Below are 25,903 nucleotides of genomic sequence, written 5' to 3'. Positions count from 1 at the left end.
GAAAGTTCTTCACTGAGAGAGCTGTTAGCCATTGGAATGGGCTGCCCAGGGAGGTGGTGGAGTTGCTGTTCCTGGAGGTATTCAAGAGGGGAATGGACATGGCACTTGGTGCCATGGTCTAGTAGTCATGAGGTTTTAGGTGACAGGTTGGACTCGATAACCTTTGAGGTCTTTTCCAACCTTAATGATTCTATGATTCTAAATTAATGTAAATATTTTAACTAAATTGGCAGAAAACCATGAATTACTGAAAATATTTTTTTTTTCTATGCTAAAGTAATGTTCATTTGAAGTGATACTTTAAATGAATGTTATTAACAAATATTATTCTAATATTGTTTTATCATTTGTTTTTCTGGTATAACAATGTTTACAATGTAATCGTATTCTATTTCATTTTGCATAATACAAGTTTTATAGATCAATGAAAGTTGAAAGGCATGTGTCCACTGTATCTGCTATCCAGTCATTAAATACATAGGTAATAGCTGAAAATGCTCTCTTTTCATCTTTTAGAGCATTTAGGGAATTGGCTTTTGACTAAGATGTGAACAAAGTATGGAAAAAGACTGCTGTGTTTCTAGCATGTGATGATATGTTCTTTGGCAGTTCATCTGTACATTATTTTATCTTATTTTTATTCAGTGATAATTAAAAGAGCTGCTGCAGGATTTTCTGATTAAATATTTTTAATTGAAAATATGTTTTCATCATGGAAGTGTTGGTTTCTTCAAAACTCAATGGAAATATTTTGAAAGACTAGAAACTGTTGCAAACCCCTACAGTATTTTGGTCTGATACATTATTATTCATTTTGAAGTCTTAATTAATTCCTAATGAAGTATTAAAAAATTTTAAGGCTTGGTAAAACAATGAAATTACTTAGGATCACTAAATCCTAATAATCCAATCACTTAACTACCCATCCAGCATGATTCAGGATGAGAATGAGAAAAGACTGAAGTTCGGAAACCTTTGTGGGAAGGCAGAGCTTTTTCCTGTCCCATTCCAGCAGAGAAAATCCCTGGCAGTGATGTGTGATGTATGACATTTCCAGGAACCATCATTTCAAGGACTTAGCAATCTGTTTATTAATTTAACTATTCCAACTATTGCAAAATGTATTTCTAGGATCTTCTTAAGAGCTCAGTTTCCCTACTGACCTAGGCTGTGACAGACAAGCAACGTGCCTGTTTAGAAATCCTGCTTTAAAACTGTCAGTCATTTACAGAAGAATTAGTGAGCTTAACACCACTGAGATGCTTTCTGATACAAATATTTGAATGGAAGCCCAGTTTAACCTGACTCTCATTTTGTGTTGCAAATTTTTGAAAGGTAAGGTGCAACATAATCAAAATACAGTTTTGAAAATGAGTCTCTGGGGCAGAAAGCAAGTCCAGAATGAAACAGTTGTGCCTACTTTAACGTACATGAGCCAATCCCACAACACTCTGGTGCTCTTTTGTATGCTCTATTTAGCTCAATTAGAACACTCTCAGTACTGACCCACAAAACAGCTCAGGGTCATGAATGATGCAGAACAGGATGTTTCCAGGGATGTTCCTCCTTTTAGGCAGCAGTAGAAATGAAAACCAGTAAGTTCTACAGCGTTAAAAACCCTGGCACTTTAATAGAAATGTGTTAATCCACTGTCTGTAAGGACAAACGGAGAAGGAATCTGGGTGATGCCGTGATGGGGATGGGGACATTTTTGATATAACATCACATGTGCGTTAAGTTACCCCTCACACAACTGTAGAAATCCTTCTTTACTAAACAGGTAAGAAAATGACATATGGATCTAAGCTAGGTCAACTAGACATGGAGATCCAAAGCAGCAATGTGTCTGGCAGAGGCAGGTTCATAAGCCTCAAATAAACCAGGTATCCACAGGATATAATAGCGTGTTTTTCTTAAAAGGTGATCATTATCTTCAGCACAGCAAAGGCAGCATTTGAATCAGGTGCTAATAATCTGAAGCACTTTGTACACTAAAACCAACATTCAGCAGAGATCCTTAAATTAATGATGTATGTCTCTCACTGCCCAAGGCTTACAGCAACTAATAATTTTATTTATTTATTTATTTATTAAATAATACAGAATCTAGACTGCATAGTTAGTTATTTCTTTCTGTCAGAATTTATACACTGCAGTATATAAATACAAACTTTTTACCAGGACACTTTGTGGTTTTGTTTTGTTTTTTTTCACAGCTCACTGATTTTTTCATAGAAGCAGTAATTTTGCTGTTCTAGATGATTTCTTTACTTTCTGTGCCCTTGAAGCAGTCCCTGTGGGATCTGGCTTTACAGGTACTCTTTGAATCTCAATGTGTATATTTAAAGTGAAAATAGAATCATAGAATGCTTTTGGTTGCAAAGGACCTTTAAGGTCATTGAGTCCAACCATTATCTAACTATCAGGTCTGGTGCTAAACCATGTCCCTTAGCACTACACCTGTGTATCTTTTAAACACCTTCAGGGATGGGGATTCAGCCACCTCCCTGGGGGAGCCTGTTCCACTGTTTGATAACCTGTTCAATGAAGAATTTTTTTCTCATAACCAATCTAAACCTCCCCTGTTGTAACTCAAAGCTATTTCCTCTTGTCTGATCAGTTCTTACTAGGGAGAAGAGACCAACACCCACCTTGCTACAGCCTCATTTCAGGTAGCTGTAGAGAGCCACATGTCTCCCCTCAGTCTCCTTTTGTCCAGGTTAAACAACTCCAGTTCCCTCAGATGCTCCTCTTAAGACCTGTTTTCCAGTCTTACTGTCCTCTGGACCTGCTCCAGCCCCTCAATGTCTTTCTTGTAGTAAGGGCCACAAAACTGAATACAGTGCTCAAGATGTGCCCACACTAGGGAGACAATCACTTCCCTGCTTCTTCTGGCCACACTGTTCCTGATCCAGGCCAGAATGATGTTACCTTTCTCAGCCACCTGTGCATACTGCTGGCTCATGTTCAGCTGCTGTCAACTAACACTTTCAGGTCCTTTTCCACAAGGCAGCTTCCCAGCCACTCTACCCCAAACCTGTAGCATTACAGGTAGTCATTGTGACCAAAGTGCAGGACCTGGCACTTGGCCTTGTTAAACCTTATACAACTGACCTTGACCCATGGATCCAGCCTGGCCAGAACCCTCTGCAGAGCCTTCCTACTTTTAAGAGGATCAACACTCCGTTTTAGCATCATCTGCAATCTTACTGAGGGAGGACTTGATCCCCTCATCCAGATCATAGTATCACAGTATAACTAAGGTTGGAAAAGACCTCAAAGATCATTAAGTCCAACCTGTCACCCAAGACCACATGCCTATTAGACCATGGCACCAAATGCCATGTCCAATCCCCTCTTGAACACCTCCAGGGACAGCGACTCCACCACCTCCCTGGGCAGCCCATTCCAAGGGCCAACAACCCTCTCAATGAAGAACTTTCTCCTCACCTCGAGCCTAAACCTTCCCTGGCACAGCTTGAGACTGTGCCCTCTCGTTCTGGTGCTGGTTGCCTGGGAGGAGACCAACCCCCTCCTGGCTACAACCACCCCTCAGGTAGTTGTAGACAGCAATAAGGTCTCCCCTGAGCCTCCTGTTCTCCAGGCTAAACAATCCCAGCTCCCTCAGCCCCTTCTTGTAGGGCTTGTGCTTGAGGCCTCTCCACAGCCTCGTTGCCCTTCTCTGGACACGTTCAAGAGTCTCAATGTCCTTCTTAAATTGAGGGGCCCAGAACTGGACACAGGACTCAAGGTGTGACCTAACCAGTGCTGAGTACAGGGGCACATGACTTCCCTGCTCCTACTGGCCACACTGTTCTTGATGCAGGCCAGGATGCCATCATATGTTTCCTCACCACACAATTCACAGCACAACCTTTTTCCATTAAAAACTTTGGTGACAGGATGGTCTGGAAACAAACTGTTCCTCCTGGGCTTTCCAGACTTGTTCCTTCCTAAAATTTAGAATCAGCTGGTATCTACTGACTGCTTTTTATCCTAGTCTCAATCTTCCCTGACTGCACAGCAAGGACAAAATACAATTTTCTGTTTATCCAGTTTCCTCATCTCTAGAATGATGCTGCGTGTCTGAGCCCTGTGCAGCTGAGGGGCACTCACCCTTTTGGTTGGCTCTCAAACTCCTCTGCCCACTTCTCCTGAGCATCTTCTGTGGAGAGGTCCACGTCCCGGGTTGTGGCGAAATTGAATTCGCTGCCTTCAGTCCCATGGAAGTAGATGGAGTTTCCATCTGACTGGCAGCTATGCTGTGGACAAAAGGAGAATGTGGGAGGCAATGCAACATTGGATCTATAAGATTTCCTGCTCACTCACCAAGAGAGCTCTGGTGAGTTCTGCCTTATCAAATGACCCACCAATGCCTGAAACTAAATAAAAATGGGCAGCTGTTTTCTCTCTTCTTTGGCCCACCTCCAGAGATGACTGCATCCTAACCTTGCACCGGCTTTCCTACAGACACATTATAGATCACTGCAAAGCTGTGCTTGTGCAGAAAAGATGGACCATATCTTGGGGTGTTCACAGCTGTGCTTTAAAGTGGAAACAATGTCTGGCATATACAGACTGTGTGTACAAACAACTTTAGTAGAATAACTACGTATTTTGTCAGCACAAGAGTTCCTGCTCTGAAACACATCCGATTTTTTGCCAATATTGATGTTAGTGTTTAAAATGGCTATGCACTGCCATACAGCAAACTTTGGGCCTGATGTGTATGAGTGACAAGGTCACATTTGCCATATTTGATTTTAATAGCATATCAAGTAACTCTATAGCCTCCAGACCCAAAATATTTACTCTTCCTACTGCATTTCTGTATATACCACCTCAGCAGCATCAAAATAAGCCACAGTTCTTCCCCAATGTGCTCTGGCTATTGACCTGCAAGAAGCTGCTTGTGAGGAGTACATGGGGATTAAAGTACAGATTTTCTTCTTTCCTCCACCCTGCTTTTACTTTCTTTTGTTTCTGATAAAATGGTAGAAGGCTGCTATATCTGTGCAGCTTAAAGAGATTAACAAACAACCTACCTGACCTTAATGCAAATGACAACTTGGCATTTTATTGAAATGTTTGTATTACAACACCACTAGCAAAAGTAATAGTTAGCTCAAACACTTTTGTGGTGGAAATCTTGGTCACATTAAAAGTGAAATAAGAAATGATAAATTAGAATAATTCTGCATTCTTGCCACAGTTCAATATCTGAAAAAGAGATGCAATAATGCCAAATTGCATTGACTTTTTCAGTATTGTCTGTGCAATGCCCTCTTGTCTCTGAACCCCTCCAGAAGGTGCCAAAGAAAAGTATGACAATCACCTCTTCTGCATTTAAAAAGGTTATGTTAGTGCTACCTAATTAAAGTTTCTAACAAAGAGAAGTATGTGGCAAGAAATGAAAACTATATCTTTGTCTATGAAATTTTATGAGCAAAGTACAAGATAACACATCTTGTCAGATTCTGTAACTCTTCCTGTGTTAAGGGACATAACTGAAACTATTTTGTGGCTCATTGTCAAGTCTGGTTGCCAATAACCTAGCAATTAATTTATATTTAGGCATGCAATTTGTGACTACACTTCTAGTGGTGCCTACAGATTGCTAGGAAAATGCCTGACTACTTGAAGTTGAGAGACATTAGTTGATTAGAATAGAATATAATTAACCAGGTTGGAAGAGACCTTTGAGATCATCGAGTCCAACCTATCATTCAGTGTGCCACTTGGGCACACTGCCGGCTCATGTTCAGCCTACTATCAACCAGCAACCCCAGGTCCCTTTCTGCCTGGCTGCTCTCCAGCCACTCTGACCCCAGCCTGTAGCACTGCATGAGGCCAATAGGTAGAACCTGGCACTTAGATGTGTTAAATCTCATGCCCTTGGACTCTGCCCATCTGTCCAGCCTGTCAAGGTCCCTCTGCAGAACTCTCCTACCTTCTAACAGATCAACACCTGCCCCTAGCTTGGTATTATCCGCAAATTTACTGATGATGGACTCAATCCCCTTATCCAGATCATCAGTAAGGATATTGAACAGGATTGGGCCCAGCACTGATCCCTTGGGGACACCACTAGTGACTGGCTGCCAGCTGAATGTGGCACCATTCACTACCACGCTCTGAGCTCGGACCTCCAGCAAGTTCCTAACCCAGCACAGAGTGCTGCTGTCCAAGCCACAGGCTGACAGCTTGGCCAGGATTTTGCTGGGGGGGATGGTGTCAAAGGCATTGATGAAGTCCAGGTAGACTACATCCACAGCCTTCCCCACATCCACCAGGTAGGTCACCTGATCATAGAAGGAGATCAGGTTGGTGAGGCAGGACCTGACCTTCCTAAATCCATGCTGGCTGGGCCTGATCCCTTGGCCATCCTGTAAGTGCTGTGTGATTGCACTCAAGATGACCTGTTCCATAATCTTGCCTGGCACTGAGGTCAGGCTGACAGGTCTATAATTCCCTGGCTCAACCAACCGGCCCTTCTTGTGGATGGGCATCACGTTGGCCAGCTTCCAGTCATCTGGGACCTCTCCAGTGAGCCAGGACTGTTGCAAAATGATGGAGAGTGGCTTGACCAGCCCATCTGCCAGCTCTCTCAGCACCCTAGGATGGATCTCATCCGGTCCCATGACAGGTTGGACTTGATGATCTCGAAAGTCTTTTCCAACCTGGTTAATTCTATTCTGGATACATGCTGATGGATGAAGCAGATGAGAATGTGAACCATTTGCATCAACTGTGCTGCCTCAGCAGGGGCCAGGGCTGCCCTGCTCATGATCCTGTCTTCACCCAACTAACACATTTCCCTTGCCTGTATAATTATCGCACCCAGATCACACTTAGCTTCCATACTTATCATTTCACTTTCCAAGCAGTCACTCTCTATTGTGGCTTTTACTGGCCTTTCCCTGCGCCTCCCCCCCCGCCATGCAATGAGCTGCTGAGAGGGGAATAACTTCAGAGAGTCCTCTGCCAACATTTCCAGGAGGGAAAGAAGCTCTGCAGGAGATGGTCCTTCACCAGCATTGTCCTCAACTACCTTGTCAGTTCAACATTCAGGAGGCTGCTCTGTTGGATTATTTTGTGGTTTTGTAACATGGCTTGAGCAGATTATGGATTGAATGGAAACCATCAGACTCATTTTTTCTTGGTTTCAACCCAGGCTTTGAATCCAAGCCTATCAAAATGAAGAACTAATGTGCAATTGACATACTGTGTTGTCATCTTCCCATATTAGAGGCTTTACACTTGTAGTGGTAGTCTATATACTTTTAGTATTTAAGGACTGAATTTTACATGTGGGGCTTGCTTTTTAGTCATTCTGAAGTGGTAAAAACTGTGGAAAGAACATGCATGGTATTTTATAACTGCCTGGATTAAGTTCTCTCTAAGACAGAGATACTGCAGATTTCTCTGTGTAGATGTAGAGTTCCCTTTTACAAATTCCAGATTAAATTTGTTCTGTTTCATGTTTATCTACACTTACTTGATTTATGTGCAAATTTTGTAACTAAAAAGGATAAATTATAGCAACCTGTAGGATTTTTCTCCTTGTTACCATGGAAGTATCAGCTGTAGATCCATAACTAAAGCAGAGTTTAGTTTTATTTAATGGGATTTAAAGCCTCTAAAACACTTAGTGTGTTCTCGTGCAAATCCCTACACTAAAACATTAATTAATTTGTCAGAAAAAGTTAATTTAGAGAACAAATCCTTTGACAAACCTGATAACCTTCATTCAACAAAGCTTTCTCCTGAATCACCTACATAACAGAACATAGGGCAGGCACTTGAATGGAACCACTTCACAACAGAACCTATTTCCCATTATTTGCCACTGGAGCAGGGCTGCCACAAGTAAAACTGTTGTCTTCCTAAATAAGCAATCCATGCCTGTTGCCAATGGAAAGAGGCCAGTTTCTGTTCAGAGACTGTGGACATCCCAAGGGAACAACACCAAAAACAACAACAAAAAAAGTTTAATTTAATCTGGCACTACCAATGCTATTATTCACAAGCTGCAATTGCTGAGCTATTGCTTTACATGAATAGAGCAAAATGAAAATTGGCTGGATGTGTTCCTGTATCTCAGCATGCCTGGATTTCTTTCAATCTGATCTTCACTCTGACTTTTGTGTTTCTAAAGTTTGTCTGTTGGATAGTTATGATACCACTGCTTTTTCCTGGATTTCACAGCTGTGCACAGCTCATCCTCACATGCTTTCACCATCTCCCATGTGTACCATTTTGGGGCTCACTTTTCTTTGACAACCAACACTCACCACTACATCTGCTGGTGAGGTGATCAAACTTGCCCATTCTGCCCATCCTGCTTGACAAATTCCCCACAAGATGATGTCCTTCAGACACTTCCTTATTACTTTCCCCAACAAGCTTGTCACTGGTGACACTGGAGAATGCACTGCTTACCAGGAAGAGACCATCCCCTCTTGCAATATTTCCTGTCACACCTCTGCATCTCCAGCTTATCTCCTGTTTTATAAATGGGTGACAATTTCCTAGGACACAAAGAATCTCTTTGGTTAAGGTCCGAAGAGAGCAGTAGTACATTCTTTGCTCAGGGCTCTTTGAGACTACACTGGTACCACTATAAAAAAATCCCATCACATTTTCATGGTATCGTTGCTGTTGCCTATGAATGCTTCTAGTCTATGAATACCATTGCTAGCTGAGTTGTCTATGAGTGCCAGCAAATATTAATTCAGAAGAGCTTTCTGTTATCCATTGTAGGGGCATTAGCAAATCATTTGAATGCACAGAAAATGGGAGAGAAATGAATGGCTTCAAAATCAAACTTTTGCCAAGAGCCTGCCCCATTTTTTATCCCACTCTATACTCCTCCTATTTTTCAGTTTCTACTTACAGTTTTCACCATTTTTGGATAGGCATTTTTAGGAAAGCCTCTTGATCATCTGAGATGCAGAAGGGTTTCCGTTAGGACTGTTCAAATCCATTGGTCAGCAAAATCAGGGACATCAGATCTGTGGACCAACTGGGCCAATTTGTTTATTTCATAAGTAAATACTGATCAACTATTCTGTAACATTTAACATGGGCTTAGGTAATATCTGAGCATGCCTGCAGCATGCCTCAAAAAAATCTCCATATTTTCAAAGACTTGCATGAGAGCACCATGTAAGGAGACATTTGCGACCCTCAGTGTGACCTCTTGGCTGGGGCGGGCCTCTGGCGGTTTCTCTTCACCTTCCCACGTGAAATAGCACAACCATCAACCAGCTCAGCCTATGTCACAGTTGCAGCTAAGGACACACCCTGAAGATTTTTTTTAAAGCTCAAAAGCCAAAGATTAGGAATGTAAACAGAAGCACTAAAGTTCATCCAAACAAGGTTCTGTCCCAGCTGTTCAAGTCAAACTTGTGAATCAATAAGATACCTCTTGGCTTTACAGTACGGGATTTCTTTACTTGGAGAGCAGAAAAGAGGGCAGCTAAATGATACAACTGTGCCATTCGGAGAAGCATCAACAGGAAACCCTAGTGTGAAATTCCTCAGTGTAACAGATTTTTGGCTGAGGTGCTGCATATCATCTTCCTGAGGTTCATTCCCACAGTCACAGTCCCATGGAAATGTGGTTCACCTCTGCCTTTGAGGTATCCACAGACATCTTTACCATCATTAAATTAGATTTTTACCAGAGACAAACACTGATGCACGTCTTCACATTATCTCCCTTGGGCTTATTGGTCCCAATGATTCTTTCAAGGCAGCTGTAGCCTCACAATTTATTTCTTGGCGACGTTTCTCGTGTTGGAATGAACGTGTTGGGCATTTGGGCAGTGCCAGCTTGCAAAGGGCTGACGGCAGATGGAAAGAAATCTGCCCAGTATGCCTTCACCTCTACATGAGTAGAGGGCCATCAATTTCCCCCATTAAGGAGTTGTCAGGCAGCCCGCCCAGCTGGAGGAGCATCTCTGATAGCCAGGCTGGCTGGCGGATGCTCTTCAAACACAAAACACACAGAACACACTTAAAAAGGAAGCAAAAATATCACTTGTCGGCAAATTGAAAATGCATGGCTCTGGCTGCAGCCAGTTTTTTAATGACTGTAATGTTTTAAGTGATTATTTTTGCCACTTCAGATTGCTCCTTAGAGAGGAAAGGGTTTTTTTTTAATTAAAATCTAGGCAATGCAAACAGATGAGAGATGAGAAGCAGAGAAACAAGAAAAAGTATTAACAAAATTAATTAAAGCAGCTTTGGATATTGTCTGTTTCTGGGAATGGATCATGCAGCTTTTAAACACTTTGACATGACAGCAGGTACAAGGATAGATTCAGCCTTGATAAAATCATAATCCCTATGCAGTGTGTCAGCCAGCAAAAGCACAATGACAAAATTTAGGAAAGCCTCTAAATTCTGGGGATTTGGCTGTTGATGCTGCTTCTGTCCTGAGGTCCCTTCTTTAACCAAAGGAAAAAACCAAAGGAAAAAACCCAATGTATTTAGAATACTTTCCCGTGAGATAAACAGGGCTTTAATCTTTCCCACATCATTTAGCACAGGTTACAGAATGAAACCCTTGGCTGTGAAGAAGGACAGATGCACAGAGGGTTACAGGGCATCTTCCCTTGACACAACAATAGGGTGAACCTTGTCCTGTGAGGTAGTGAAAAATGGTTTACAGTGGGGGTTTTCACTCGTCATTTCCCATTGTTATTCAAAGTGCTAGTGTTCAAAACACTGCCTGTTTGTGAGGCATTTGTATGGTTCTTCATTATTTAGGACATTTCAGGACATTTGTACAGCATCAGTCTTTCTGGTGATGACTGATTTCCTTAATGAGTCATTTAACTGGCATGCACTGAACTATTTCTATATGCTATTGGGAGCTGTTGATGTTCTGAGTGCTCTGCAGTGAGCATGATTAAACCTCAACTGTTCTTTCCAAAGTAATGATGTGTGCTTAAACCACTGTGAAATCAGTGAGAGAGAGTCAGCCACAGTTATTTCTACTCTTTGGCATCTAACGGGTCAATTCATGTTATTTTTATTAATGTGCATCTCACAGTGACCTGCAAAGAGCAAATTCTTCCCTCCTAGGAGGCAGGAAAGACCCCTGGTGCTTTGATGCCAGTTCAGAGCTAAGGCTGGCTCCCTGCCATCCTGAACCACACTTCCAAGCCACAGGGAACTGACATGGAAAAAGGTGCAGGTTCCTCATTGCTGCCCAGCAGTGATTCTCAGCACCACAGTGAACTACCTATCAGTTCTGATAAGCCCCTAGCTATTGTGTCTCAGGATTATTATTTTAATTAGAAGTGTGATTATTAACCAAAGAAAAAGCAAGAGCAGTTGCTGGCATGAGCTAGGTCCAGCCCTACAGATACACAGATAGCTCCTCAGGAGCACAGCTCAGCATGCCCACACACTCACTAAAGGGAGCTGGTTGACAGGTTTTGTGCACTCTGCTCAGTTTTCCTCAACTCTCCTCCTCTCTCACACTCCTTTTTCCACCCACAGAGAAGCAGGGATGGCTCTCAGATGAGCTGCAGCAGGAAACCTGCTTGCTTCTTCCCAAAAGATGTGGTGAATATGGGCTCCTGAGAGGCAAAGCAGCTGGTTGGAAGGCTGGGTTTGGCCCATGGACCAAATACTGCCTTCCTATATCTTAGTCAAAACACATAAGAGTCTTGTCAGAAGCCCCTGCCTCTATGTAATTTTTCCCAACACAAGGTCATAGCCATTTCAATCTGCCATTTTCAGTTCAGCATACCTAGAGCATCACCCTTCCTCCTGCAAAAATATGTATTTGATCTAAGTTAGACAGTGGGTACCTCAACATCTTTTTTTAAACAAAATTTTAAAACCAAAAAATGGGGGAAAAAAGTCTTGCTCATCTCAGCACAAAGAAAGATAAGGTGGAATATCAGGATGTTTGTTTTGAAAGAAGACCATCCTATAAATTAACAGTATTGACAGACTTGGAAATCTGCTCTGGAACTGAGGGGCTGGAACAGCTTCATCAGCTTTTCCTTTTGCCAGACTACTAGGCCTGCCTGCTCGTCTGCTCTGCCCTGTGAAACACAACAACAGAAGGTCAGAAGGAACTAGCAGACCTAGGATGTGCAGAGCCCTGCCCTGTGGTGAAAGGTCACGGACTTTCACAGACATGATTTCAGTGTGAGTGTTCCGTTCTCGCTCTCTCCTCATGCAGCTTTCTCAAATGCTAAGTTGTCCTGCATTTCTGCAGAGTTAAAATGAGCTCAATAGTGATGACCTGTTACTTCAGGGGTTTGCTGTATCAGGATAATGGGATTGGGACATTTTCAGGATTTATTGGTCATGTCCATGGTAGTGAATGACATGCTCAGGTACCATTCCCTGGTCCTAAACCAAATCTGCTGAGTGAGGCTGGCACAGATCTTATCCCCTTACCATGCTATGCCAGGCTGCATACTGATGGCTGTGCCTGTCAGCACAGACAATCTCAGGCATAGACCTCGAGTCCTACAGTCCAAGCAAACTAAGTTGACCAGCTGGACTGCAGCCTTCAATCACCAAGTGAAGAGCAGCTGCACCTATTATGAGACAGCAATTCTCACTCTTCTTAAAGGTGAGCAGTGTCACTGGGTTAACACATGCCAATCAAACACATCACCACTCTAGTGTCTGCAATGATCTGTGGTGCTTATTCCCAGACACAGACAAATCCCAGAGGCAATTGGTTCAGTCTCCATGCTATTTTTATGTAATCAAAGAACTGTGGAGACATGACTTTAAGACTGCTGAGGTTGTCTCTCAGCCTCAGATTTTGAGCTTGCACATTCAACCTTGGTCCAGGGTTACCTCAGAAAACTAAAACCTTGGCAAATGTTATGCTTCAAAACACAACAATTTCTGGTCAAAGATTAAAGACATATGAAGCACCCACTGAAAGATGTGATCACTTTTCTGTTTTCTAGGAGTAGAGATCCAAGAAGCATTACTGAAGGAAGATTTCATCTTTTTCCCAATTAGCTAAAAAGTCTTGAGTTCACAGAGTTTAAAAGCTCTCAAAGCATCGCTGTGCTTCATGTGCTTCATCAGTCTCAGCAATCACTGCAACATCCCAGCCACACTCGGTTGCAAGGCCATGCTCACTCTCAGAGCAGTCACTGGAGGTATTGAAATGCAGTCAGGAATTTATCCTGTTCAACACCCTTCTACACAGTTCAGCACAGACAAATATGTTCCAGTGGATCAAATTAATCTCCTAAGGGTTGCTTGGCCTTGCTAACAGAGTTTCTTGTCTTTTGCTGTCTTCTTTGGAACTGAAACACACAATATCAGTGGCTTATCTCTCAGCTTGCTTCCTATCTAAGTAGCCAGTTCCAGCTGCGACTGCAACCAGCCGTATGCTTGCAAATGAGTAGCAACCACTCCTGAGCGCAGCAAGACACAGAATGAAATTCCTGGTCCAAGCTCAAGCAGACAGAGAGGAGGAGAGACTGCTTCCCAAGCCAGGCACAGGCACATTCCCACAGCGCTTACTTGAGAGCACACTGTGCAAATCCACCAAGCTGGAAGGACTACATAGGTGCATGATTACCACTGGCCACACCAGTGACTGAATCCATCACAGAACCTAATCCAGGACCCAGCAACAGTTTTCATGACAGTGAAGAAAACATGGATACTTTGTGTCATTTCAGCTTTTTACCTTATTAATCTGGGCAGGTTTATCAGCCAACCCCCTGGATTTTCAAAGCTTGCTATTTGGTTTATTTGTCCTCAAGCACTACCAAAGAAAATTTTGTACAGAAACCCCCCAGTCTTTCTTTGTAACTTTATAAGCATCCAAAAAAGGCATGAGCCAGGAATAAGAATCAATTCTAAAAGCCACTTCCTGAGCAGCTACAGGGGAGAACTTATTGAACCACACCTATGTAAGCAACAGCAATATTTATTCTGAGCTACCAACAAACCATATCTTAATGCCTGTCTCTACTAATAGAGCAACCTACTGAGGCAACAAAATGATATCTAGTGAGGATTCCCTTCAAACACTGAAGTGGTGGGTAAGAGGGTAGTTCTTACATGGTAACCAGCTTAGACAAGGGACCCTTCTCTGGCCTTGACAGCAAATTTCCTCCTTGGAAATCTCTTCCCAGAATAGTGATGTCAGGCCTACTGAAACAGTTGTTTCCCCATCCATGAAGATGCATCCCTTGAAGAAAATGTCTGGGAGATAGCACAAGCCAAAGCCAAGTAAGGGGGTGCTGTAACAACTGCAGTGTGCAAAACCATGGGTTTAGGTTCGTACCCTTGTTTGCTTCATTCACTACCCTGAATGTATCATAGATCCTCCAAGGAGAAGGTTCCACCACCTCAGCAACATCTGTTGAGGCAGTGTAGAAGTAAACACTAGGAAGAAAACTGTTACACTAGTTTTTCTACCAGAAAAAGGCATGTATTTTTTCCCCTCTCCTTTCAGTTCTGCCTGTCAGCTGGATGAGCTATCTCAGACTGGCACTGCCCTTCCACCTGAGAAATGTGCAACATCAGTTATTCTGGGTGGTGAAAAGTAGTGAGCAAGAAAGGATGAATACAGAAGATAACCCCCATAAACAGAAGAAATTTAGAAAGATAATTCTTCTTGTTTCTTTTTGGTTTCCTTATTATTTCATTCCCTCAGTTCAAAGAAATCACTTATCCTTATGGCAGAATTTAAGAGAAGAACTGACCCACAGTTTTGCACATACTAATCAAAAGCGAGTTAAACAACAAATGATATCCAAAATTGTAACTGTTCATTTATACTGTCAAGAAAACTCATAAGGAAAAGCATTGAAGGAAGGCAGGGAAGAAGTTAACACAAACTTTAGGGAGGATTTTTAAGGCCAGTTTATCCAAAATGTTAACTGACAAATGACAGAAGGATATGATTTGAAACTTGTCAAAGAAATGGTTCTTGGTGCCATACTGCTACAACAGGGTCTGTGCTAAATTTGATGTAAACTTTGACCCAATTTATAATTTTACAAACTAACATGAAGTTCATATTGCAAAGTCTGTTCAATTGCATTTGGCAAGATTGTTGCTGAAAATTTGAGGAAAACTGAAGCAAAACCGTTAAAAAAGAAAATTGAGTATGGGAATATCCTGGTGACTGCCTGGAAACACTGACAGTGTTTGAAATAATTACAGGGTCCCATGAGGAATAGAAGTCCTGGGTCATACACACCCTTTATCTAGTACCCTTTATCTACCACAGCCTTACACATTGCCTTAAGCTGGTGCAAGAGGCTACAGATAGCCAATGTCAGCAGAAAGCATACAGAGGCTCATTTCACTTCTTCCTAAACCAGGAAACTGCCTTGGAAGAATGGCAGATTGGTGAGACCTTACTTGTGCCTCATATAGGGTTTGAGGTTGGATGGGATTTTTATGCTTATGGACACAAACTGGCTCAATGTAACCAAATAAAACTCAAACCCCACGACAACAACAAAATTAACATAAAAAATGTTTTCTTGTTAAAGTTTAGATACTGTTTGTGCAGTGTTTGGGCTTATGGGATATTGCTTTGCTTTGATGCTTTCATGTATGTGGGCTGGGTTTTAAAATCCAGAGGTAAGAATGACAATAAAATTAATATTAATTGATCACAGAAAATTACTTCATTAAATATGGAGGACACTATTTGGTTCTAAAATCTCCTATAAAAACATTGTTATTGTAGTTTCAACGGTTCTACTAAAGTAAAAAAACCCAAAAATTAAAAACAAAAAAAGGAACATGCAGGTACTAAGTAGATTAGAGGGAGTATTTATTTCTAAAAGGATTCACCTGAGGTCATTCGTATCATGTTCTGTGAGAAAAGGATGAGGCCATAACCAAACTCTCATTACCCTCAGTATTCAACATCTGTTTCCTATGCAATTGCCAAACCCATTACCAGCATCATAAATGAACCCCAACACTGAAACTGCTCTTTTTCTGTGAATGAAAAATAGGATGTAAACAGAAAGTCATCTGCTGTTCAACTACTGTCTGCTTGGAAACATAGAAAGCAAGAATCCAGCTGATTTTCAGATGTTGAACAACTCTGCCCTTGATGGAACATCATGCACAGAAAACTTTAAGGACTCCTTACAGTTTTTTCCAGGGTTGTATGGTCTTTCTGGATCTCATTTGTCAAAACAGAATCACACTGAAAAAGAGGCTTTCAAGGAACAGCCACTCCCTGAGTGCATGCTGCAATGGAGGTGTGATATGTACAGTCAGATAAATTGGGAAAACTTGGGTTTTATGATGGTTTATAACGAGTTGCGAGGAACTAACAGTAGTTGAACAGCACCAAAATAAACTAAAAGGTAGATTTTTGAAATATCCAATGTAGAGGCTTGAATTTGCTTAAGAAGTAATGCACTGTTTTGCTTAAAGGATGCTGTTTCCCATTTTCTGTTACATGATCTTTGACATGACAGTATAAACTGTCACTGAGGTTTGGTCAAGGTGGAGAAGTCACACTGTTCTAGGATGCCCTGACGGGACAGAGAAAAGGGGAAAAACAAAGTCAAAAGAGCCCAGTTCTATAAACTGCTGAAGTGGTCTAAACACCTTTATACGTTTAGAGTTTGTTTAGATGTTCTTCAACATATGAGAGCAACAGTAACATTAAGCCATAGAAAACCAGACTAACCTTGACTGTGGCCCCAGGAAAGAAAAGCCAGTTTCCAGTATCAACAGGATCAAGATTATCTTCTAACACAACTTTTCTGTGAGCAGCATTTATGATCAGGATGTTGTCCAATGCCCAACAGGCTTCATACACATCACCAGCAAGAACATAGTCTTGTTTCCACTGAAAATGGATGTTCTCTCCTTTAGCATCTTCAGGAAGGTACAAGATGTGGATGATTGTGCTGACATTGGAAGGGGCACTGAAAAACAATGATAAAAAATTAGAACAGATTTTATCCATAGCTAGGAACACTTTTCCTCTGTTTAACCCATTTACTATGTGTGACAGTTGTGCTGACATCCTTTGTCTACTGATAAATCTTCTATGGAGATCAGAAAATACCTGCCCTGAGGCAGAGTCCCACTGTGCCAGGCAGAGCACATACAGCCTGAGCAGACAGCTGTGATTCAAAGAAGTGCAAGAAAGAACAGATCAGTGCTGGTGTTTGGAGAGCAGGATGTAAGGGCAGGGCAAGTCACACTTGATCCTGGTCACAGGTCCTAAGTGTTTTGCAGGTATAGCCAAAAGAAAATGTTAAAGCACTTTACAGAAACAGGTCTCCAAAAATGTGATTTTTGCATGAGCTTTCAGAACAAGAAACTCCTGACTTCTGGTGTCTCTCTCATAGGTCTGGATGGAGCAGAATGGCTCTGCCTCCAGAACAATACAGAAGAAACAATCAGTTTTTCCTCTTTCTTACTGTTGAAAATTTGGGGGGGGGGGGGGGGGGGGGGGAGGAAGACCTGAAGTATCTTGCAATGATTGAGCTTTCCTTCCTAGAGCAGTCCTCATAGCCATGAAAGGATTGAGGTGCACCCTGAGCTCTGGGTGAACATCTTAGCATTGCTAGTGGCAATGAAAGGAATAAATGAACTGTGTGTTCAAGGAAAAGGTGGTGAGAATTACTAGTTTTATTAATCCCTCCCAAAAGGAATTAGCTATATTCAAACCTCAGACTGCAAGGAGTTACAGAGCTGGGGTTTGCAAGATGTCAGCTACTCAACCTTCCCTCTGCCTTGGCAGGAGAATAGTTTCCCAGAGACAGTTCAGAGCTTCTATGGAAGAAAGACACCAAAGCTTGTATATATAGCCCAAAATGGAGGAATTCCTTTTTGCTAAGCACCATAGACTGTAGTGAAATGTTGAAAGGCAACTCTGTCCCATATTCACACCCAGCGCCTGCACGCACAGAACCACCATGCACTCACTAAACATTATGTTTGTCATCCTCCACTTCAGCACTGCCCTGACACGTTAACCTTGATTCTCCCCGAGTCCACACACAGTACTTGCCTTCCCTAGGAGATCTTTCCCTTTCCACCCAGGAGTCCAGAGCTGCAATCCCACCAACACAACACCTTGCCTTCACTGCTGTGCTGCTGTCCCACCTCTCCCTAGCTCTCCCACAGTTCCCTGGAGCTGCATTTAGCAATGTGCAAGCCACTGAAGCACATTTAAATAAACACTAACTCATACGGACCCCAGGAGAACCGAGCATTCTTCCATAACTGATCCTCTCCACTTGGCACGACATTGCTCTAGTGACCTATTTTGTTCTGCTGGCTCCAGCATTCAAAGTTAAAGCAACACAGATCAAATTGCATGCACATTAACTCAAAACAACTGGGTTTCAAGGGCTTGTGTGAACACACCATCACAATTCTCAGTTTCCTGGCTTGCAGAGCTATGAGGGTACCTGCAGTGTTGATATGGCCTAGGGACACAAACCTGCATCAGTGTGAAAAAAAACAAGAGGTATTGAATGGTTACTCTGAGGCAACTCCAGGGGCTGCAAGTGAAGTTACTCTTGGTTTATATTTTTCTGAGATAAGAATTTGCACCAATTGTTTTACTAAAATTGGTCATAATATGTAACTCTGTCAATGAAACCATAACCTCACTCCCACAAGGAATGAGATGCTGAAATCCACAGCCTTATAACTAGAATTTTGCTTATTTATCAGGAATTAAGTAGTCTTTTGCTTTGCAGATTGTCTCTATGGACTGGAAGTAGGCTCAAGCACATGGCCTGTGAGGCCAAACACAAAGGTACCACAGGAAAGCAGACTGAGAGTCTATGAAGACATTACCTATAAATGACATTTTATCTTCCCCAGCTGTACTTACAAAACTGTGTATAGATGTCAATGAACAAAATAACTTGCCTAATATTATTTAATAAAATTCTCATTCTACTCTCTTAGACAAAAAATCCATCTCTGACACTGACTCTCCCTTTAAAGGTGTGCACATTGCAATAAAGATTTTGAATTCCCATTTATAGTCCTTTCTGCTTTCATGTAAACCAGTTTATTTAAAAACAAAGCACAATTCACCAGCATCTTGCTATTATAAGAGTGTTAGGAGTCAAGAGTTCATTTCAAATGATAAACTATTTTTATTGAGCATTTTATCCTACCAATGTAGAAAGTCTCAATACTATAAATGATGGCTCTTGCTGACAGCAAAAGTGGTACTAAAAGTCCAAAAGTCAGAATGGCTGTGGTTTTTCAGGCACCTGAACCTGCTGGTTACTGGAGTTGCATCTTAACTCTGAAGTCATTGTCTTCCTTACCTCCCACATCACCAATGGATGAAATTGTGACTTACCAAGCCCTGGGGCAGTTTTGCAGCTAGCTTTAGAGATGCTAATTTCACCCCTCATCTTCTAACGTTTATGAACAGGTGAGAACCAGAAAGTTAACAATTAAAACAAGTTTTAAGAGAGCCAGGTTTAAACACCATCTGCTCAGCTGCAAAGCATGAAGATGATTAAAAAGCTATAACCAACCTAATTTTCTCCAGCTGAGTCCAATCTGCTGAACTGTTCTTACTGTAGGACACAGTGATGCTGGGGTCTGAGTAACTAAAGCGACAGGAGCCTGATCCTGGGGAAAGCAATAAAAGGCAAAGTGTTACAACATGGTGAAGCAATAAATGATCCTCCAATGACCACATTGCTGACTGTGCGTTTGTCACATCATCACTTCTCCCAGCTTTAAAGCACTTTGATCGATGATGAAATTTCCTGTGATCTGTTGTTGAAGGTAAACACAAACTAATGCATGCTTTATGAGACAGAAATGAAGTAGGAATGATAAATCACAGCAGTGCTGTGTAATCCCTTCAAATTTCCCAGGGGAAGCCAAGTAAATTACTTAAGACCCCCCAACCACAGGAAAAAAACCACCATATAATGTTTAAACAAAACCTTATTAGAAAATGGTCCATATAATAGCATTCATAGGGAAAAGCACTCAGAGATTGTTCTTTTATATTGCTATATAGAAAACAGGTTTTTCAGAACTGAAAATATAGTGATAGGAAAATGCATGCAGGGTTACTTAAGGCAAAAAAAAAATGTGCTTTAGGAATTTAAAAGAATAAAGACGTTACAAAATCAGTTACTTTAAAGATGTCTGAAGAGAATTAAATTAAGAAATCATCCAACATACTCACTAGAGCCTATAATTAATAATAAACATTTTATGGTGATCTGCGGATCTCAGAACACTTAACAAAAAATGAACTAATTAAGCCTTATGGCACCCCTGCAAGGTTGGGTAATATATTTACTTTTGATTTATAAAAGGCTGCCTTCTGGGTGTTGTCACAAGAGATGAACTTGATAATTAATAAAGGGGACAGTCAAAATAAAAAAAACCCCTGAGACTGAAAACATCAACAAAGAAAACATGACAAACAACCTAAATGGTAATTAAAGACATTAAAAAGACTATTTTCCCTCAAATACCTGATAATTCCATACCCAGAAAAATCCTAACTTATGTTCCAAACATCAATATTTCTATTTATGAACATGTCAAAATGTGAGATTCAAAGCAGCAGACATCAGCTACCTTCCGGATTTAAGAGCGGCAGCTCTCAATTAAACAGCACCTCTGATTGCATCAGGATATTACTGAGTGAGTACTACAGCTTTGCTCACAGCAGGAGTATGCATTACGTGTGCTACTAGTAGCTGCTTATATTTATGTGTGCTTAAGTCACGCTGAAAGTTGTGTGTCTGCCTACTTCTGTATACATATAAATGTATACAGAAGTATATACAAATGTATATAGACAGCCAGGTGTGGGAACATAAAATGACCATAAAATGCTGTTCTTTTCCAACTTGGGGTACTTATTTTTGTAATGAAATAAACGGCATGGTTACAAAGGTGTTAAGAACTTGTACAAGAGCACAGTTCACACATGGTAATGGGAACATATGTCATTAAGTACACTGCTTGCAGCCCCTGCTCCCCTGAGGCAGCACACATTCACAGTTCTCAGCTCTACAGAACTACTTTTCTGCTCCCACATACACATCACATACCTCTGCAGGGGGAAAAACATCCCTGAAAAGGGCATGAAATCTTTAGAATTTTGCCTGATGCATCAACCAGCATCCCAGAAACACCCCACAAAGTTGCTTTATTCTCTCTTTTACTCCTGTTAAACTGTAACTAGAGGAACAGACACTTCCGAACCGCTGCAGCTGCGTGCGGCGCGTTCAGCTGCTCTGACACATACATTCTTGCTGTAATGAGGCACAGAATAATTAATATTGCAAAGGCAGCAGGACTTTGAATTACCAACCATGTACCCAAAATGACTACAAAGCAACTGTCTGGTTATATTTAACTGACAAGGCATTTTATTTCTATCATATTAAATCCAACTGATGTCAGGAAAAGCCTTTACATTTCATGTTTGCCCATCTGCTGAGATGGTCCTGCTTTACTGAGTGACATCTGCTGCTGCCTCCTACTCCTGTGCCATTTAGGAGTTCCCACCCTTAACCATGCTTGGTCATTTTATTTCAGGGAATTCAGTTCAAAAATCAGTGAACTCCAGCCAGTTTAACCACTTTGACTGGCCAGAGGTTGTGAGGCAAAATAGAAACATACTGAGTTTTCTGTCAGACAGAAAAGAAAGGAACATAAACAGTAAAAATCACCAGCAATACAGACTTTATAATGTGTGCCATTCCAGTCAGCGTCACCATCATCAATTTTTGGTACGGAGCTTTTAAAGCCAAGTCCAAACATGCTGCTAAAAGAGGGGAGAAGGCCATATTTGCTGTCCATATTGCAATGATGACAGGAACTGAGTGTTCCCTGTCAGTACCATCAGCATCAAGCTTGCTGTCTGTTAAATCTGAACACCCTCAAACTACACAAAGATCAAAGTTACTGCTTAAAAGAAATGGTGGCACTGAAAAAGGGCTTGGCAAGGTAAGCATGCTATTTCACTTGTGCTGTTGGAAGAGGAGCAATGGAGACAGAATGAAAAGAAGGGAGACAAGTGCTGGGGTTTCTTGTTATTGAAATAAGCAGAAAAAGTTGTACCAAGATTAAATTTAATGGATGTATTAAGATTAAACTTAGTTTAGGAAAGTCCTGAGGGCAAGCACAAGCAGCAGTTACTGACTGTGACAGCAAATGTTTTTATATTCCTGACTCCATCGCAAGACAGCAAGGTAATTAGCCATTTAAGCATCCAATAGTATAAAACTTGAACTGACAATAACAACAACAACAAAAGAATGAAATTAATCCATTTGACAAAATAATCAACAAAAGTCAGGCATTACTCTTTGCCACTTGAACCATCTGTTATAAATATATAAGCAGCATGGGGATCTGGTGCTGGCATCTTTTACCAAATCAATATTCACCTTCTCTTAAATTAAGAGTTTCTTCTCAAGAAAAGGGAGCAAGCTGTACATACAACTGTGTTCCAGGACAGAATTTCCCAAGATGGTACTGGAAGCCACTGGCTTCCAATGGAATTTTCAATATTACTTTCTATATTCTTATTACTCAGTATTATTATTGTTACTCCATGGTACTATTATTCCAGTAATCCTAAACAAAAAGGACTGAAATACATTGGTGGAAATCTGCAGTTTGATGTTTGCTTCTACCTTGGCCAGCAAAACTGTTCTCTGAGTTTGTGAACAGATGACCAAAATTCAAGCAGTAACACAGCAGGAACTGAGGGCAAATTCAGCAGGGAAAGGAGGTGTCCTTCACACTGCTTCCAGACAAAACACCCTTTGAATGAAATTAGAATAGGCTTGTTTAAAATCAAGAATGCCCAGGATTTGAATTAGAGATGAAAACGGGCAATAAAATATACATGATTACCATACAGAAATGTGTGTTTGGAAGCTACTGCACTAGAGCAAAATGCTGGGTTTTTAATTAAGCAAATCTCATGCCTGGTGAGGTTGTTGACAGCTAAATCTGACTAAGAAGTAGCATCTTAACAATCTGCTCTAGGTGAATTTGATTTAGCAGTGAGATTGGTCTAGATGATCTCCAAAGGCCTCTTTGAACCCCTACTACTTTGTGATTCTTTGATTCTACATTCAATGTGTTTATTTGGGGACACACACACATGAGGACAGATGGCACCAAACCACGCCCCAGACAGTAACAGCCTCATTTCTTCTCAGTGCCTCTGCACACATGTTTGTTTTTGTCTCTTACCTCTATGTATAGGCAACCTTGTCCTTGGGTTTCAGGAACAAAGTATTTTTTCTCCTTTGGAGTTATTTTACTACTTTTAATAGGCTTCTAGCATAAGTTCACAGAGTTCTAAAACTTGGAGAGAAAAAAGCTAAAGTAGAGACAATCTTCATGGATTTAATTTTAAATGATAAATTTGAAGCTGGCAGCAATTTTGTCCATTATCAAAAATGATGAGCAGCTTCTAATATAAACCCAGCTATTTTCATGTACTGAATATTCTAGAAGACCTATTTATTTGCCTTGTGCTTTACATGCTTAGATTTTGCCTAAAGGCAAATGCTAATAACATAAGTTGAATCCAGACATTGATGTTAATGGAAGGGGGGGGGAGGGGGAGAGGTGGGAAGGGTGTTAACTAGCAAAGCATGGGAATGCTCATCAGCTCCTGACCACTGCTTTCTTAATGCTACTTCAATCAAATAGGAAAGAAAAGAGGTTTAAAAGTATGCTTCTCAATTCCTTTGCTGCTTGTTTTGTAGGACTAGTAACCCACAGCCATGATCTGACTAGCACTGACCCCCTGCAACACATCCAGCTTAGATGCTCATGACTTTTTTGCCTTTTTTTGGTAAGTATTGTCGAGTTGATTTTGGTTTCCTTCAGTACTGTCTAAAGTACTTGTGAATATCTTACATACCTTATTTTTGAAAACATCCCATAGGCAGAAGTACTAAGAGCAGAGTATTCCAGGAGAGATATGAAGGCCCTTCATATGAGGTATCTGTATCCAGGTATTCAGCTATTTGTATGCAGTCTGACAATGGCAAGCAAAATTAATTCTAACTACAGCTCTGCCTCCAGCTGTGTCAGATTTACAGAAACCTAAGTCATATGGCTGTTAGTATTTAAGATTTCTTAACAACATTGATTAGAAGCTGGTGTTTTGCTGAGATAAAACTGGGTGCCATCTGCAAGGGAAGCAATATTTCGCTCCTTATAGACTGTGACATCCTCCGCCTCTTGACAGCCTCTTGATAGTTTCTGCAAGTGCTTCTGTGGATAAGCAGATGAGATATCTACTGCTAGCTTTAAGGAGGATGAGTCTAATGTGGAACTGTCCATGAAGGACCAAACAAAAAAAAATCTAGAAGGGTTTGAACTGTGGCCTGACTGTGGCCCAATAAACAAAAGGGAGTTGAAAAGAACCCCATTCACCTAATGCTAGATGATTGCTTTATTCATTTTGTTGATGTGATGAATACTGATTAGTGTCTTTGCTACAGATTATCATTTGCTGATGCTGCTTGTATTAAGCCAAAGTGGGTATTAGAAATTACCAGTGGCCAAATTTGGCTGGCTTGCTCATAGTTTCTTCCAAATTAATGAACCATACAGTTTGGGATAATGAATGTTTCACAGATATTTTTCTAGGTGTATTTTCATATTGACTGCTGATCAAGAACCAACTTATTTTAACCACGTGTGGTGAATGGTGCTTATGTCCAGGATTGTGCCCCAAATATTGCCAGAACATGCTTCTGTGTATTCAATTCAAACCCCCTTTTTCCCCTCCCTTCTGGAGTCGGAGGCAGGGGTGGATCTTGGCACTACTGAGTCCAGGTAAACAATCTGCCTGGGCTTGTTTCCACCTCTGTGGTAAACAAGGGCCATGAGACAAGCTCGTGTTTGCCCCATTCATGGCGTATGCTTATGTTGCATTTGGCAAAACATCATTTCATTGGTTAATTGTTCTGTTTACAAAGGGTGTTCATTGGACCAGTATTCGTTGGGGCAAATGTTAAATAGGGGCTGTTTGGTAAACAAGTGCCCCATGCTCACGCTCATGCCTCTGTGTGTGTTTGTGCTGCTATGGTGTCTGCCTTGCCCGGGACTCATAGCAGTGCTCCAGAAGGTCTTGCTGCACATTACCACTGTCGCCCAGCTACAGGCAGTGCCTCACTGCATGCTGACCCCGTGGACCATACCCTGTGCCCCATGGAGGGGGTCAACTGCTGCATGACCCATCACCATGGGAGGAAACTGTGGTAGCCTGTGTGCACCACTGATCCTGAACCACTACAGCCCCCAGAGCGGGGAACCCTTTCCAGGCAACACACTTTGTGGACTGAGTTGCAAAAGCCTCTGAAGTTTCCCCTGGGAGGCTCCTGGACCCTTGTACTCTGGGACAAGCAGCAACTACACAGCACAGTGCCATGTAGTTGGCGCCATTTTCTATTTCCTTGTTACGGCATATCTGTGCCACATTTTCTGGACTATAAACACATTATCAAGGAAAGATTCCACAAAGTTCTCAGTTTGTGAGTAAGCCAAGCATTTTCTCTATAGAATTTTGGTTAAGGCAGTGCCAAGCTGTTCCGGGTTGCGGGTTTGCCGGTCACCGACAAACCCCTCCCCTGACGCTTTTTGAATCAGTTTCGATTCTGAATTCTATAAATCATTTGATTCGTTTGAAGTGCCCACACAGAGACATTCTGTAGAGGTAGTTCCACCAACTGAATACTGGTACCTGTAAATAGTGCCTGTAAATAACCCGTTGCATAGTTTGTACATAAATAAACTACTAATATATATTCATTAATATCCTTGCTGCTCATTCCTGAGGGGCACATTTACAGCACCACGCTAAAAGATGGAAAGTTTTGTGCATTTTCATTTTCATTGAAGCCACACCTTTGAATAT

The 25,903-nt window shown here is 41.5% G+C and overlaps 1 protein-coding gene across 2 annotated transcripts in view; it reads right to left on the bottom strand.

The window, feature by feature from the left end:
- The window catches only part of RELN (reelin), a 277,932-nt gene that overhangs the window by 106,431 nt on the left and 145,598 nt on the right, over positions 1 to 25,903 (bottom strand). For both annotated transcript variants that reach the window (XM_054178701.1, XM_054178702.1), the window contains exons 9-11: positions 19,512 to 19,608; positions 16,679 to 16,919; positions 4,117 to 4,262 (exon numbers count right to left, since the gene is read on the bottom strand). In XM_054178701.1, coding sequence (XP_054034676.1) covers positions 4,117 to 4,262; positions 16,679 to 16,919; positions 19,512 to 19,608 — 484 coding nt within the window. The remainder of the gene's footprint in view (positions 1 to 4,116; positions 4,263 to 16,678; positions 16,920 to 19,511; positions 19,609 to 25,903) is intronic.

This window comes from Dryobates pubescens, chromosome Z (genome assembly GCF_014839835.1).
Source record: "Dryobates pubescens isolate bDryPub1 chromosome Z, bDryPub1.pri, whole genome shotgun sequence".
NCBI lineage: Eukaryota > Metazoa > Chordata > Aves > Piciformes > Picidae > Dryobates > Dryobates pubescens.
The sequence above is the reverse complement of the archived record's forward strand: the minus strand, read 5'-3'. Positions and strand labels throughout refer to the sequence as shown.